Source organism: Aotus nancymaae, unplaced genomic scaffold (genome assembly GCF_030222135.1).
Source record: "Aotus nancymaae isolate 86718 unplaced genomic scaffold, 86718_ANA_hifiasm-v0.15.2.pri h1tg000064l_1, whole genome shotgun sequence".
Taxonomy (NCBI): Eukaryota; Metazoa; Chordata; class Mammalia; order Primates; family Aotidae; genus Aotus; species Aotus nancymaae.
The window spans coordinates 15,306,675-15,320,894 of NW_026988479.1; the positions used below are offsets into that span (position 1 = coordinate 15,306,675).

At 49.9% G+C, this 14,220-nt stretch overlaps 1 protein-coding gene across 1 annotated transcript; it reads right to left on the bottom strand.

The window, feature by feature from the left end:
* Positions 1–444: 444 nt before the first annotated feature.
* Positions 445–13,157, bottom strand: HBEGF (heparin binding EGF like growth factor). The gene is made up of 6 exons (XM_012471594.3): positions 13,086–13,157; positions 12,714–12,887; positions 9,436–9,613; positions 3,497–3,652; positions 2,235–2,325; positions 445–1,877 (listed from the first exon to the last, which is right to left on the bottom strand). The coding sequence occupies exons 1-5, from the start codon at positions 13,129–13,131 to the stop codon at positions 2,253–2,255; spliced, it is 627 nt and encodes a 208-aa protein (XP_012327017.1). The 5' UTR covers positions 13,132–13,157; the 3' UTR covers positions 445–1,877; positions 2,235–2,252.
* Between the last annotated feature and the right edge of the window lie 1,063 nt (positions 13,158–14,220).

A 14,220-nucleotide genomic window follows, 5' to 3' on the forward strand; every position in this document is an offset into this window, starting at 1 on the left:
AGAGAGGGGAGTCAAAATATCTTGTTCTTGCCAGGAGCAATGCCTGTTTATATGTACAACATAGGAATAAGTCCTGAGTCCAGGGCCTGTTGATTGAATAGGTGGATGTCTTCCCTGATTACAGCTAGCTAAACATGCTGTATGAAAGATTTGTTCTTTCTTATCTCAGAGAGAACATGGTGTAAGTACTAAGACAAAATAATTGGAGCCAGACTCGTAGTCCCAGCTCTGTCACTTACTAGCTGTGTATCCTCAGGCAAGTTACATAACCATTTTGAGCCTCAGTTTCCTCTTCTGGAAAAATGGAACAGTAATAGCACCTGCATCACATTACTGTTGTGGTAGTATACATCAATAGGCCTGGTATAGAGCCTAACATCAAGTCAGGGCTTAGGAAATAACTAAGTTAAACCAGTTCCCTGTTAAAACAAACAGACAAAAGGCTATGGAATAAGGGTTATCTTTATTTGGATTGAAAAGTATAAATATGAACCACGTTTGGAAATACAAGTTGTAACAGTTCAGAAATGGCACCAGAAACTTCCAGAAAGGACCATGACAGCATACCTTCATCGTTTTGGTGAGGTGGGTGGGATTATACAAAGCCTTCCCCACCTCCAACCTTCTCGGTAGCAATTGGCAGGTAATCAGTTACCAAGAACAGTCAGCTCCTGTTCCTTCTCAGTCTTTTGCTTTGCTAATACCTTCTCCAGACTGTCCTCTGCTGCACTGACCCCTGCATGGAGTAGCACCAGAAGAATGGCAGGAGTAAGAGAAATGTTTTGACACAAGGGAAAGTGAGTTCCCACATTGTGGGCTGGGGCTGTGGGGGTGAGGGACCAGGAAAGCTACAGGCATGGAAGCCCAACCTCTTCTGAGACTTGGCAGGAAGAGGACACAGGTAGACACTGATATCTGTTACACTTTGACATCAGTACCTTGGGCTTTCAAAACACAAACGGTAGACAAAATCGCCTAGGCAATACTGCAGTCCAACTCATAGAGTGGCTCTGACCAAGTTAACCCCAACATCCTTACCGTACAGAGCTCCCCCAGTGGCACTCTGACCATGGAAGATCTGCCGAAATGTAGACAGACAATAAATTACTACAGATGGGTCACAGAACCATCCCAGCTTTGTGGCAAGGGTGGGTGGCACTGAGCCAGTTTGTGGGGATGCGGGGTGGAGGGCCAGGAAATTGCCAAAGTAACAGTCTAGGCACTTGAAATATTATTGTTAGAGTGTTAAAAACTAAATAAATTAACATACATAGAATAAAATAAATATATAATTTAAGAGGCATTTACAAACAACAACAACAAAAATAGTTGTTATTTTTCCATCTAGGTAGAAGTCCCAAAATTCAGTTCTCAGGCTTGTGGTATTTCACAGTTAACTCATCAAATCCAGCGCTGGAGGGTCCCAGTGGCAGATTCCCTTGGTGGTACTTGAGTACATGGCTTCTCAATCTTCGTTGCTTTCTTCCAGTTCACAAATATTTCCTTCTTCTTCTTCTTCTTCTTCTTCTTCTTTTTTTTTTTCAGTCAAAGATCCTGGAGCGTATGGAATTTAACCAACATTCTAATCCAGAAGGTAAGCGTCTAAACAAAATTATGAGGGGAAGTGGGGTCTGGTGGAGGGGAATCAGAAGGGCATGAAGGTCCCTTGCTTTTGCTTTCTTCTTACTCAGATCCCATTGGACATATTCTGTTTGGCACTTGAAGGCTCTGGTATTTTGGCAAAGCAATTATGGGAGGCCCAATCCTAGACAGCGACTAGGGACAAAGGAGTCTTTGTGGCTATATGTGAAGTCCTTCCCCTCTGCAGTCTGCAGTCACCTTGTGTCTTCTCAGAGGTAGCAGTCCCCAGCCGATTCCTAAAGCACAAAAGGAAGGCATTTAAAGCCAGGTCTAGTCTAAAGAGGTCTTAAGATTTTCCTGGTCCAGTCTTTTTGATTTTTCAATTTTTTTGAGACAGGGTTTCGCTCTGTCACCCAGAGGAGGGGAGGGAAGGGGAGGGAAGGGTGGGAGAAGCTGTCCCCTCAGGTGTCTCTCCAGCAACTTTTACCCTAAGTGAAGCATTGAGTCTTTTTGAAAATAATTCTGCAGTGGGATCCAAATGTCACAGTAGCCTGGCCCTCAACCCCTAGATGAAGAATTCAGCACCCACTGAAGCAGAGCGAGGACAGGGCACAAAGGATAATCATGTCAAGGGGCAGAGGATGGAGCATTACCTTGAGCACAAGTCTTTCTCAGTGGGAATTAGTCATGCCCAACTTCACTTTCTCTTCATTTTCCACATCATAACCTCCTCTCCTATGGTACCTGAGGAGGATAAGTTTTGTGAATAAGCCCTTCCTGCTATGACAAAGTGCAGATCCAGAGCAGGTCCTTCCAAAGAACTCTACCACGGTGGTTTCCTCTACTACTTGGAAAAGCCCAGATGGTAGGGCAGCCCCACCTCTAGTCAAAGGCCCAACTGCCCTGAGGGATGCCTGTCTTTAACAGCAGGCTGCAATTTACAAAGAGCTTTCACCATATTTATGTGATCCTCACAACATCCTTATGAGGTAGGTGGACAAAGATTGCAGTCACTATAAGATTACAATCCTCAATCCTCGGGCTGGGTGCTGTGGCTCACGCCTGTAATCCTAGCACTTTGGGAGGCCGAGGTGGGTGGATCACCTGAGGTCAGGAGTTCAATACCAGCCTGACCAACATGGTGAAACCCCATCTTTTTTTTTTTTTTTTTTTTTTGAGATGGAGTTTCGCTCTTGTTACCCAGGCTGGAGTGCAATGGCGCGATCTCGGCTCACCGCAACCTCCGCCTCCTGGGTTCAGGCAATTCTCCTGCCTCAGCCTCCTGAGTAGCTGGGATTACAGGCACGCACCACCATGCCCACCTAATTTTTTGTATTTTTAGTAGAGACGGGGAAACCCCATCTTTAAAAAAAAAAAAAAAAAAAAAAGATCACAATCCTCAGAAAGACAGTAACTTGTTCCAGGTCTCATGACAGATGAGTTGCACTGCTTGAAAACAGGCATAGAATGCTTGGTAGGTCTCCCCCAAGCTAGAGCATACCCGGATTAGCAGCAGGGCCTGAGGTCCAGATGCCTCGGAAGTGGAAGGATATACCACTAGCACCACCAACACCTTGACTACCAAACCACATATTAATGCCACCAAAGAACAGAGTCAGGAGAAAGCATTGTGTGACAAAGTGGCTCCATGAGTGGGTAGCTGGCCCACAGAGGTAGGAAAGAACTCCTGTGAGGAGCAGAACCTGGTATGGCCTGGCAAGTTTGACCCTAGGCTCTAGACATGGGACTCATGTCATGCCAGAAATACTAGGTTTTTGGAGAACCTACACCCCAGAGCTAGCCTATGATTTGGAGAGATTGAGGGAAGTGCATGTTATCATCAGGGAGAAGGCCCAGGAGGAAGAAGAATGGGAGTGATTTGCAGAAACAGCCTGCAGGGGACCGCAACACTCACCTAAACATGAGAAGCCCCACGATGACCAGCAGACAAACAGACGACAGCACCACGGCGACTACGGCCAGGATGGTTGTGTGATCATAGGTATATAAGCGATTTTCCACTGGGAGGCTAAGCCCATGACACCTCTCTCCATGATAACCCGGGTGGCAGCTAGTTCAAGACAGAACAAGAAAGAAATGGAGTTAGTACTTTGGCCTGTCTCTCTTGGCAATGGCCCGCCTACGTAAGCCAAACCCCATTCCTCACACCCTCAGCCTGTCAATCCCTGACCATGATCCCTGCCCATCCTCCATCCTTCTCCTCCAGTAGAAAACTCTTTAAAGCCCATCTGAAGGCTCCGTAGCATTCCTCCCTCACTAAACACCCTCCCCTTTTCCATTCCTTTTGGGTATCTGGGCTGAGATTCCTGCTCCAGGCATGGAAAAAGCAAAGGAGGACTTGAAGGCCCCAGCTAGATCTGTTGTTCCACGTGTGGCTGATTTATGACATGTGTGTTCAGGCGTTCTGTTTAAGCCACTTATGAGGGCTTGGGCACAAGAGCTGGTAGGCTGAATTGAGGGGATTCAGTATCACTCCCTCCAGTGAGGCCCCTCAACATTCTGACCCAGAAATAAACCCAGCCTTGCCCATCGTGCTTCCAGCATCCAGTCCCTCTCCACTGCTGCCCAGCCTATTAATAGGCCCTGTGCCTCTGCCAGGAGCCGTTTTTCTCAAGTTTCCTTCATTTAACCCCAGCTCCCCCTGGGTGCAGGGCCTATCTTGGGAGCTTAACTTTGGCCTCTGAACGCAGAGCTGCCAGGCCTCCTTCATCACAGACAAAGCAAACAAATCAAGTAACATCTTTCTGCCCAGCTTCCCTGCCAGAGCATGGAAGAATGTCAGAAACAATCCTTTGGCTCTTCTCACTCAAGAAATAAATCACATGGCAACTGCCTTTTCTTTTCTCCTTTTGTTTTTTTTTTTGAGATGGAGTTTCACTCTTATCACCTAGGCTAGAGTGCAATGGCACAATCTCAGCTCACTGCAACCTCTGCCTCCCACGTTCAACAGATTCTCTCGCCTCAGCCTCCCAAGTAGCTGGGATTACAGGCACCCACCACCACATCCAGCTAATTTTTGTATTTTTTAAGTAGAGACAGAGCTTCACCATGTTGGCTAGGCTGGTCTCGAACTCCTGACTTCAGATGATCCACCCGCCTCAGCCTCCCAAAGTTTTAGGATTACAGGCGTGAGCCACCATGCCCAGCTGGCAACTGCCTTTTCTAACACAAAGCTTTTCCTTGAAGTTCTGAGAAAGACTCAGAAGTGCTTACAGTTAAAGAAGCACATTCACATCCTTTCCTTTATCTGAGCATTCCAGAGATCCTTCGATGTAGGTAGGAGCCCCATTTTACAGAAAGGTGGAGTGGTTTTCCCAAGGTCACACAGCAAGGCAGAAACGTAGATGTAGATGTAGAGTGTCTGACTCTGAGCTCAGTGTGCTTGCCCACTCACACCCCATGACTGCCTACCCTTCAGACAGGGAGTACAGTGGCACTGTCTGCCTGGGGACTTTAGACTACCAACTGCCGAAGGAAGCACTGAGAACCTGGTGGCCCTCTTTTCTGAGCTGTGCTTTCTCTGGGAAGGAGGTGCTCTCTCTGGTGCCTCAAAGCAAGGAATCCCTTATTCCTGTGGACAGACTACCAGGGAAGATCCAAGAGACAGACTTATCCACAACCAGCAGTGGCAGAGGGGCCAGGCTGGGTAGCACCGTATTCCTGCCTTCTTGCCCTGCGCCTCTCCCTGCCCTAGTTCCTCCTGGGTGTTTTGAGAAACTACCTCACTGCAGGATAAATGTAGGTCAGGCCCACTATACACACAGCATAGTCCACAATTCCTTGCCAAGCCTCTCCATGTATCTAGCCCACCAGCTCATGTAGGCAAAAAAGCAATCCCTATCCTGCCAGGACATGGAGGACACTTGCAGGAGCACTCCTGGAAAATCACTTGTGCACAGCAGTTTACCATTCACAAGCCACTAGCCTTATCTACTAGCTCAGAGCCTCCTAACATTCTGGTAAACAGGTGCAACCCCATTTTACAGATGGAAAAGCGAAGATTAAGGGTCAGAGAGATTAAGTGATTAACCAAAAGTTGCACAACTAGAAAGCAGCAGGGCTAAGACTAGGAACCAGTCTTGGCAGATTCCACATTCATCATTCCTTCCACTCTGAACAATGCGGAACAGTGCAGGTGACTCCAAGGAAGCATACCTGATAGCCTCTTGGGGGCAGTTTAACTCTTCTCTCTGACTATGTCATTATTATTTTTCATAACTTGAATAATAAAAAATAATAATTAGCAAATCATTGAAGGCTTACCATGAGCCAATTACTTTGTGCTAACTGCTTTACAAAGATTGTTTCATTTAAAACCATCTCTGTGAAGCAGGAGTTACTAGCCCCATTTTAAAGGTGGACTGAGGCTTAGCTTTTGTTAAATACTTTGCCCAAGGTTACAAAGCTAGTGAGTGTTAGAGCTAAGATTCAACCCAGCAGTCTAGATACTTCAGAGACTTTGCTCTCCTGGAGGGAGGGAGGCTGAAGTTGAGTCCGTTTTTTACTTCCAGTCCATCATTCAAACCCCACAGGTAGTTACTCAGATGATAGAAATAAAGTTTGGCCTCAGAGTCTCGCAATTCAGTTACATAATCCCTTCACCCCTACCCTGAGTCAAGGATAATAATGTAAACATCCTAATATTACCCACCCACCCCTCCCTTTGCAGACAACTCCTGGCTTCCCCAGGGAAGGAGGTGGGGATGAGTACATTCCAAGCATCCCAGGGTAGGGGCAAGATTTTGTGTCTTGTTCAGAGCCAGCCACCCATCAGACTAGGACACATTCTTCCCACCCATATCTGCGACCCATTTCAGAACTTGTATTACAACAGATGCAAGTCCCGTAGGGTCCAGAGACATCTTCCAAACTGGATTTCTCCACCTTTACCCCAGGAGGTGGAGGGAACAAGTCTGGATGGAGGATACTCAGAGTACATGAGTTCCAGACTGGTTTAGCTGCTATTTCTAGCCAGATAATCTTGAGCAAGTCACGTTACCTTTTTAAACATTGGTTTCTTCATGTAAAACACTGGGATAAGAAATGCCTACCTCACTAGAGTATTGTGAAAAGATCAAATGATGTAATACAAATGAAAGGACTTAATAAAGGCCAAGTCTCACATTGTGTGAGTTATTACATAATCAGACTCCAGAGGTTACTGCCCATGGCCTGAGAAATGGGGCGCCCAAGTCAGATGGAGCCAAGAGAAGAGGGCTCGCTATTCCTTCTTAGCCCCTGGGCAGTGAGGCCAAGTAGAGCCCCCTGGCCTCTCTCTCCTTCAGCTCTGAGTCCTCCTCAGCCCAAGCGTCCCCAGGTTTCCTCCAGCCACAGGAAACTCCGCAGCCAATTTTTGGATCAGCAACCAGTCAGGAATACCAGGAAACAACTCTTTGAGGGCAACTTTTGGCTGGTGACACAAAAAGGGTTTCCCTGTTCATGGTGGCTGCAAAGCGCTGGTTTAGGAAGCCAGCTAGCCTCAGGCTCACCACGGCAGCCTGGACACACCCTGGCTAGTGGTTCCTGGGTCTGGAGGCAAAGAGGAGGCACAAAGTTCCCCAGATGAAGGTACATAGATGTCACATTCCCCCAAACCAGGATTTCTTTGTCTTCTTGCTGCTTTCTGCCCAGAGTAGCAAGGGCAGGAGGCAGTGGGGGGCCAGCCCATTCGTGCAATCCACACCCTGAAAATCTGCCCAGGAAGTGGCTCATGCCCGTAATCCCAGCACTTTGGGAGGCCAAGGCAGGAAAATTACTTGGGGTCAGGAATTTAAAATCAGCCTGGCCAATGTGATGAAACCTCATCTCTATAAAAATATAAAAATTAGCCAGATGTGGTGGCGTGCACCTGTAATACCAGCTGCTTGGGAAGCTGAGGCAGGAGAATCACTTGAACCCGGGAGGCGGAGGATGCAGTGAGCCAAGATCGTGCCACTGCACTCCAGCCTGGCAACAGAGCGAGACTTTGTCTCAATAAAAAAAAAAAAAGAAAAAGAAAAGAAAGACGAAAGTCAACACCCAGTGCAGCCCGAGGGCAGGAAAAGCACGCTGGACTAGGAGTCACGTACCTGAAACTCTGTCTTGTTTCCATCTACTTATTTAGCTATTGACCTCAGGCAAATTACTTCCTATTTTCTGGCTCTAGTTTCATCATCTTTCAAGTAGAGGTACCAAGTCCTGCCTACTCAGCAGAGGGCTTTTGAAAATCCCAGGAAACTGTATCTCCCCAGCCCCTAAAGTAGTGTCTGCCACCAAATAGGAGCTCAACATACCGGTTGGGCTCAACTCATATATAAACACTGAAGCTCTGGGACAAAGGAGAGATGACATCATTATAATTATCACTATCCCTAGAGACCACTGGGAAGGTGCCCTGGGCACTCATCTCAAGTTCTCTGGGTTCAGGTGGTCAGTCGAGTCCAGAGCTCCAGGAAGGCAACCTTATAAGGCCTCTCAACCACGCAGTGCAAGCCCCATATCCACCTACCAAAATGCCCAGGACCAAGCTGGCACAGATAGATTCCTGGCCTCAATCTACCTTGACTACCCAGAGTTACTTTCTTTACCCTGTACTAATGATGCCATTTCACAAATTTAAGACAAACGTTTCCCACCCTGTTTCAAGACCTTGGGAAGGATAATATGAGGGCTCTCTTAAACAATCCCCTCTAATACCAAGCTCCTGACAAGGATGTTATAGGAAAGGATGCAAAAGGGACCGTGGACATGGTGGGGAGTGATGGGTCTGTCTGCCAACTGCCAAATACAGGGCAGCTCTGCTATGTGTGATCAGACAAAACAAGGAAACTTTAAAAAGCCAAGGGATCTGCACCAATCACCAGTAGAAGGGATGCCAGGCAGGCCGCCTTCTTGACAAGCTGGAGGCAGTGTGAACACAACAGTCTCTTGGCCCTGCCCAGAGTCTCCCCCTAAGGTCCCCAGAGCCTGCCTCCCCACAGGGAAGGGAACGGATGTTTGCAGCCTGACGTGGGGTGTTGGCCTCAGGCACAGTGGCAACATTATGCCTGCCAGAGAGCATGGCAGTGCTGTCATCCCTGAGGGGTTGCCAAGGCAGCCGTTTGCTGGGTGTTTGGCTTAGGAGAGAGGCTAAGGAACCCATAGCCCCTCCGCCCACACCCATACCCCAGGGAAGGGGTGATGTTGCCTGACCGGGGGCTGATGCCTGCTGGGTCAGGTTCCATTTCCTGTGAATCCTGCACAAAGGAATTGTTCTCCCACACCATGGCCAAAGGCCAATACTCTCCATGTCCCCCACCTCCTGGCCCTTGCTGGGATAAGAAAGAAGAAAGAGGCCTCAATCTGTCCCCCATGATGATCCCTCTCTGTACAGTCCTGCCATGCCTTACAGTCAACCCACATTTGCACACTGACATGCACACAAACCCAAATACACACATACCTACACAACATGCATCCAAATGTGCCTCCCACCTTCCCGCAGGAGCTCTACTCACAGGAAGCCCACTCTGCCATGTTTCCTCCTGGCTTCTCCCTCCCAGAGTAGGGCATCAGGCAAGAATAAAGAGCCTGCCTTCAGGTGCCAGCTGTCCTAGCCGCATGCTTACTTCTGGGCAAGCAGGAAATGTCCCCAAGGATTAAAGTGTGTCACAAAACCATAACACAGGAAATTGCATCCTATAGCGGGGAGGGGGCTTCCGCTGACTAAAAATATATTTCCCCTCCTCCCAACTTCCGCCCAGAGGTTAAGAAACTGGGTAAAATTATGAATTCAAGGAACGGCGACAACGAGGAACAGCCACGTGGCTGACAAAGTGTGCTGATGAGATTCAGACCTGGGGAAGGGGCACTTACATGCAGGAGGGAGCCCTGAGCTCCTTCACATATTTGCATTCTCCGTGGATGCAGAAGTCCTTGTATTTCCGAAGACATGGGTCCCTCTTCTTCCCTAAGCCCTTGCTCTTCTTCTTTCTTTTCCCATGCTCCTCCTTGCTTGGTGTGGCCAGTGCTTGTGGCTTGGAGGATAAAGTGACTGTAGGAGAAAAGCATGCTGTTAAAGTCTGATCCTTTGGGGAAGAAGATCAGAACAGCATAGTGCTTAAAAGGAGTATATACTCTTTGATCCCACCTGAAGTCAGAGATCTGGGAGGTCGCCTTAGCTCAGTGCCTCCCAAGAGGCAGAAGGAAGAGCAGGAAGATTGGGCAGAACCACCAGAAAGAGGGAACCTTAGTAGGAAGTAGAAGCTAGGGTGGGTCCCAAGGAAGGCATTCATAATCTCAGCGTAAGAGCCTCATCCTCACAACGCTTTTGTTGAGTAACTGCAGCTCACTGGGCAATTCTACCAACCTCACCTCCATTCCACTGTCCACCTTACACATCCGTCTCCTACTCCCCCATGCCCACTCTGTTCTATTTTGGCCTTAAATCAGCCTCATTTCCTGATGCTGTACTCAGTGACCCACTTGCAGAAGAACAGTGTCACATGCAAAAATTGCTTCTAGAGAAAGTACCTAGAGATTTTGGGGTTGGAGGGCTCCTAAAATAAGAACAGTGTTCATGTGTTCAGGTGGTCCCCTCTGGAGCATCCCTTAGTACCAGGAGCCCAGGGCAGAGCCTGGCTCAGGAACAGCAAGTAGACCAGCCCTGGTCAGGGCCTTGCTTTTGCAACTGCAAGCAAAATATTTAACCTGTATGCCATTTACAGCTCACCCACTTTCTCAAAGATCCATTCATATTTAACCCACAATGTCCTATTTATAGCTCTCTGGGTTGCGCGGTACAGGGTGTACAAGGGATAGAAAAATGGAAAGTGAGGAACTGTCCAGAAGGAACTGGAACAATGATGACTTCCCCCTTCTTTCCATGCTTCAGAGAGACTGGGGGAAAAGCAACCTCACCCAGACATCCAGCTGGGACTGACCATGGACTATGCCCATCAGCCCAATCCCACCCTCTTATCCCTCATCAGGAAAAAGGTACCCACATCCATGGCTACAGCCATCTGTCTAGCAGAAGGGTGAGCATGATACATCAGACTAGAGACTTAGAGTCTCAAGCTGGAAGTGACTTCAAAGAATAACATGCGGCCAGGCACGGTGGCTCACGCCTGTAATCCCAGCACTTTGGGAGGCTGAGGCAGGCAGATGACCTGAGGTCAAGAGTTCAAGACCAGCTTGGCCAACACAACAAAATCTCATTTCTACTAAGAATACAAAAATTAGCTGGGCATGGTGGTGCATGCCTGTAATCTCAGCTACTAGGGAGGCTGAGGTAGGAGAATCGCTTGAACCTGGAAGGCTGAGATTGCAGTGAGCTGAGATCGTGCCATTGCATTCCAGCCTGGGTGACAGAGTGAGACTATGTCTCAAAAAAAAAAAAAAAGAATATCATGGCAGGTAGAGTGATTTACTCAAGGTCATGCAGGATTGGGATTAGAACTGTGGTCTCTGGACTCCACTCCAATGTCCTTCCTCCTCACATCAAGCTGCCTCACACCACCCCATCTCCTCCCTCCCTCAAGTCTGGAGCACCTGAGATGCTGAGCCAGGCATGAATGGGCTCTGAAGTCCATAGACCTGTGCTCCAATTTCAGCTATATGACTGTGGGCAAGTCACTTAACCTCTCTGAACGTCAGGTTCTCAGGCAAATGTGGATAGCAATAGTAACTATCTCAAAAGGTTGCTGTAAGTGTTAGATTAACCAGGATAACATATCAAGTGCCTAGAACACAGTAGGCCTTTAATAAATGGTAGCAGTCATTTATTTTAAGTGATAGGATCCCCAGACTTGAAAAATAGTCCTTGCCCAGCAGATCCAAGAGAAGGTTAGAGAAGTAGATGCCAGCAACCCCACAGTCCCTTATTTCCTCTCATCCAGTCCCAGGCCACCTCAGAGCTCAGAAGGTGATGCAGGTGGTCAGAGGAACCCAGTGACCAGAGCTTCCAGGAGAGCAAGGCAGGAGGGCCAAGCCAATCAGAAAGGGGTAGGAAAAGGTGCAGGGTGACAGCCAGGCTCCTGCCGTGGAGAAGGAGCAGTGAGTCAGGTCTGCAGAGGTATGAGGAGCAGTCGTGTGGGTGTGGGGTGGGGGTGGGGTGAGTCACAGCCCAGCCCTGCCCAGCCTAGGAGGACAGGGCCAGGAGAGTTCGGGCTGTTCAGGCCATGGGCAACCCCAGAAGGCCACTGGGGGAGTATGAAGCATGGAAGCCCAAGGCTCAGTTTTGGAGCACATGGTTGATTTATACAAAGTAGAGAGAGTACCCAAGTGAAGCTCCTGGGAAGGAGGGAGAAGGGCAGCTGAGGAGCAGGAGGAGCTAGAACAGGTGGGCATCTGTCCAACCAAACATAGTCATTCTGGGGTACAGTGCTGAGTCCCTGCTCTACCCTGCAGAATCTCTTCAGGTCTGGAGGGAGGAGAGCTGGCAGGCTCTGGACTCTGCCCTGTGCCTGTACTTGCCCACAGCCAAAGAGGCTGGTTGGAGGATCCTACACAGCTCTCCCCATTTGCAGTCTCCTCAGGAATGCAAGGTGCTCAGGAAGCCTTCAAGTTTCCCGTAGCACTCATAAATACCCAGCATTTTAATACAGCTCCCTAGGGGCCCAGTGCTCACCATTCACCGCCTCACCTACGGCAGCCAAGAGCTCCTCATTCCTCTCTGTTTCCCCAATCTGGTGACAGGTGGATGGAGGAGGCTAACACTGCACATTTTCTATAGATATGCCTGGGCATCTCCTCATCGGTTACCTCTATTTTATACATAATAGTCATTTGATGAGGGAATTAGAATTGGCACCCATTTTTACATAGTAACTCTAGGGAAAGCATCTCAATCATTCCTTGTTCCTATGTCCCAGCTTACCTAAGAAGAATGTAACAAACTCAGACAACTTGCCTTTTTCAATTTGCCCCAAAGTACCCAGAAGGGCAGCAATCTAGCAGGCCAGGCAATGGCAAGACAGAGAGTGGGACCTATATTTCAGGATCCCCCAGTGTCTGTCAGGCCCATCAGCTCTTCCCCAAGGTTCTCCACGAATATCCCCAACCCACAGTATTGGCCAAACAGCAAGAATCTTGGATCTGCTTATTCTTCAACAGCCCACCAGGGTCCGAGGATGGACGGCCTCCACACCCACCTCTCAAAAGGTCCAGATCTGCCTCTTGCAAGTCACGGACTTTCCAGTCCCGGCCGCCTCCTAGGGGTAGCAGCTGGTCCGTGGATCCAGTGGGAGGGTCCGGGTTGCTGGTTCCAGCAGCCAGCCCTCTCCGAAGCCGCTCCAGGCTCTCGCCAGTCACCAGCGCCGAGAGAACTGCAGGCGAGGGGCCAGGCCGCATCAGACACCCGCCCAGACCCCCGACTAACACGCACCGATGCCCACGCCCCTCCGCCAGAGCGCAACGGCCCCACCAAGTGGCCCGTGCCGGGGGCGCTGCGGCGACCTTCCCCGGTGCCCCCAGCACAGCGCCCCCATCCCCCCGATCTCCGGGGGCGTCAGCAGCCCTCTTACCTGCAGCCAGAAAGAGCTTCAGCACCACCGACGGCGGCAGCTTCATGGTCCCGCACCGAGTGGAGGCGGCGGCCACTGGGCGCTGGCACCGGAGCTGGGCGGCGGAGCTCAGGAGATTCCGCCGGGCACCGTCCGCCGCCCGCCTCTGCGTGCAAGCCTGGCCGCGACCCGCGTGCAGCTCGCTCTCGTTTAGTGTCTGTCTTGCTCACTCCGCCCAACCGCGCGTTCGCCCGATCCGGCGCGCCTAGGTCAGGCCGGCCAGAAGCGTGAACACCGTAGTTCCTTCGGCGAAATGAGCGCTGCCCGGCGCGCGGCCGGGAATAAGGCTCCGGGAGGCGCCGAAGCTCCGCCCTGCCCGGCGCCGCCCCCTCCCTCCTCCCGTGCTGGGAAGCTCGCCAGGCTCGCGGCGCCGGCAGCGCAGCCCCCGACCCCGCCGCGGCGGGGGACCGGGCGGGAGGAGGGGGCGGTGCTCACATTTTTTGGGACCAGGCCGAGGCAGCCTCGGCCTGGCTGTGGGTAGGGCTTCTAACTGGCAGGTGGCGGGGAGCGGTTCCTACCTTTCCCCAAACGCCTGTCGCGCTGCAGCCTTGTGACTGCGAGCTGAGTTCTGTCTGGGGCCTGGCATCTTGGGTCGTCTCAGCTCTCTACCAGGGGTCTCCATCCCTGTCACCCTCTGTTTTAGAAGCCAATCTTTTGGCCTACCAACACAGCAAGTATCAAATAATAATTAATTCATTTATCATTTAAGAATTAGACACATGAATGCCAGCTGTTCTCATGAACCCGAGATAAGCAGAGTTGAAGTTGCAGGCACTTGGTATCAATCCAGCAAAAGCAAAGGAAGTTAGTACTCTCCCAGACCCTGGAGTGGCTTCCTCCTATCTTTCCCCCAGGGAACATTAGGATTTTTGAAGTATGGATTATAATTCCCAGGCTTCTGAGATTGGAGAGACACAGGTTGTGAAACAAGCCTTATTCTTTTCCTTGCCTTTGACTGCCACCTTTTTCCTCAACATAGGAGGGAGTGAGCCTCCCTCCCATAGGACCCAGCTGGCTACCCTAGATTGCTGTTTCACAGGCACCAGGTGTTTCTCTTCCAACCCATGTGCTTTTACAGGGGTCTTCTGGAGTGACT

Excerpts from the sequence above, each read along its gene's own strand:
- HBEGF (XM_012471594.3), bottom strand. The coding sequence starts at position 13,131 with ATGAAGCTGCCGCCGTCGGTGGTGCTGAAGCTCTTTCTGGCTGCAG. Across the intron at positions 9,614-12,713 it reads AGATCTGGACCTTTTGAGAG|TCACTTTATCCTCCAAGCCA; the intron begins GTGGGTGTGGAG and ends TTTCTCCTACAG. Across the intron at positions 2,326-3,496 it reads GTGGGGCTTCTCATGTTTAG|GTACCATAGGAGAGGAGGTT; the intron begins GTGAGTGTTGCG and ends TATCCTCCTCAG.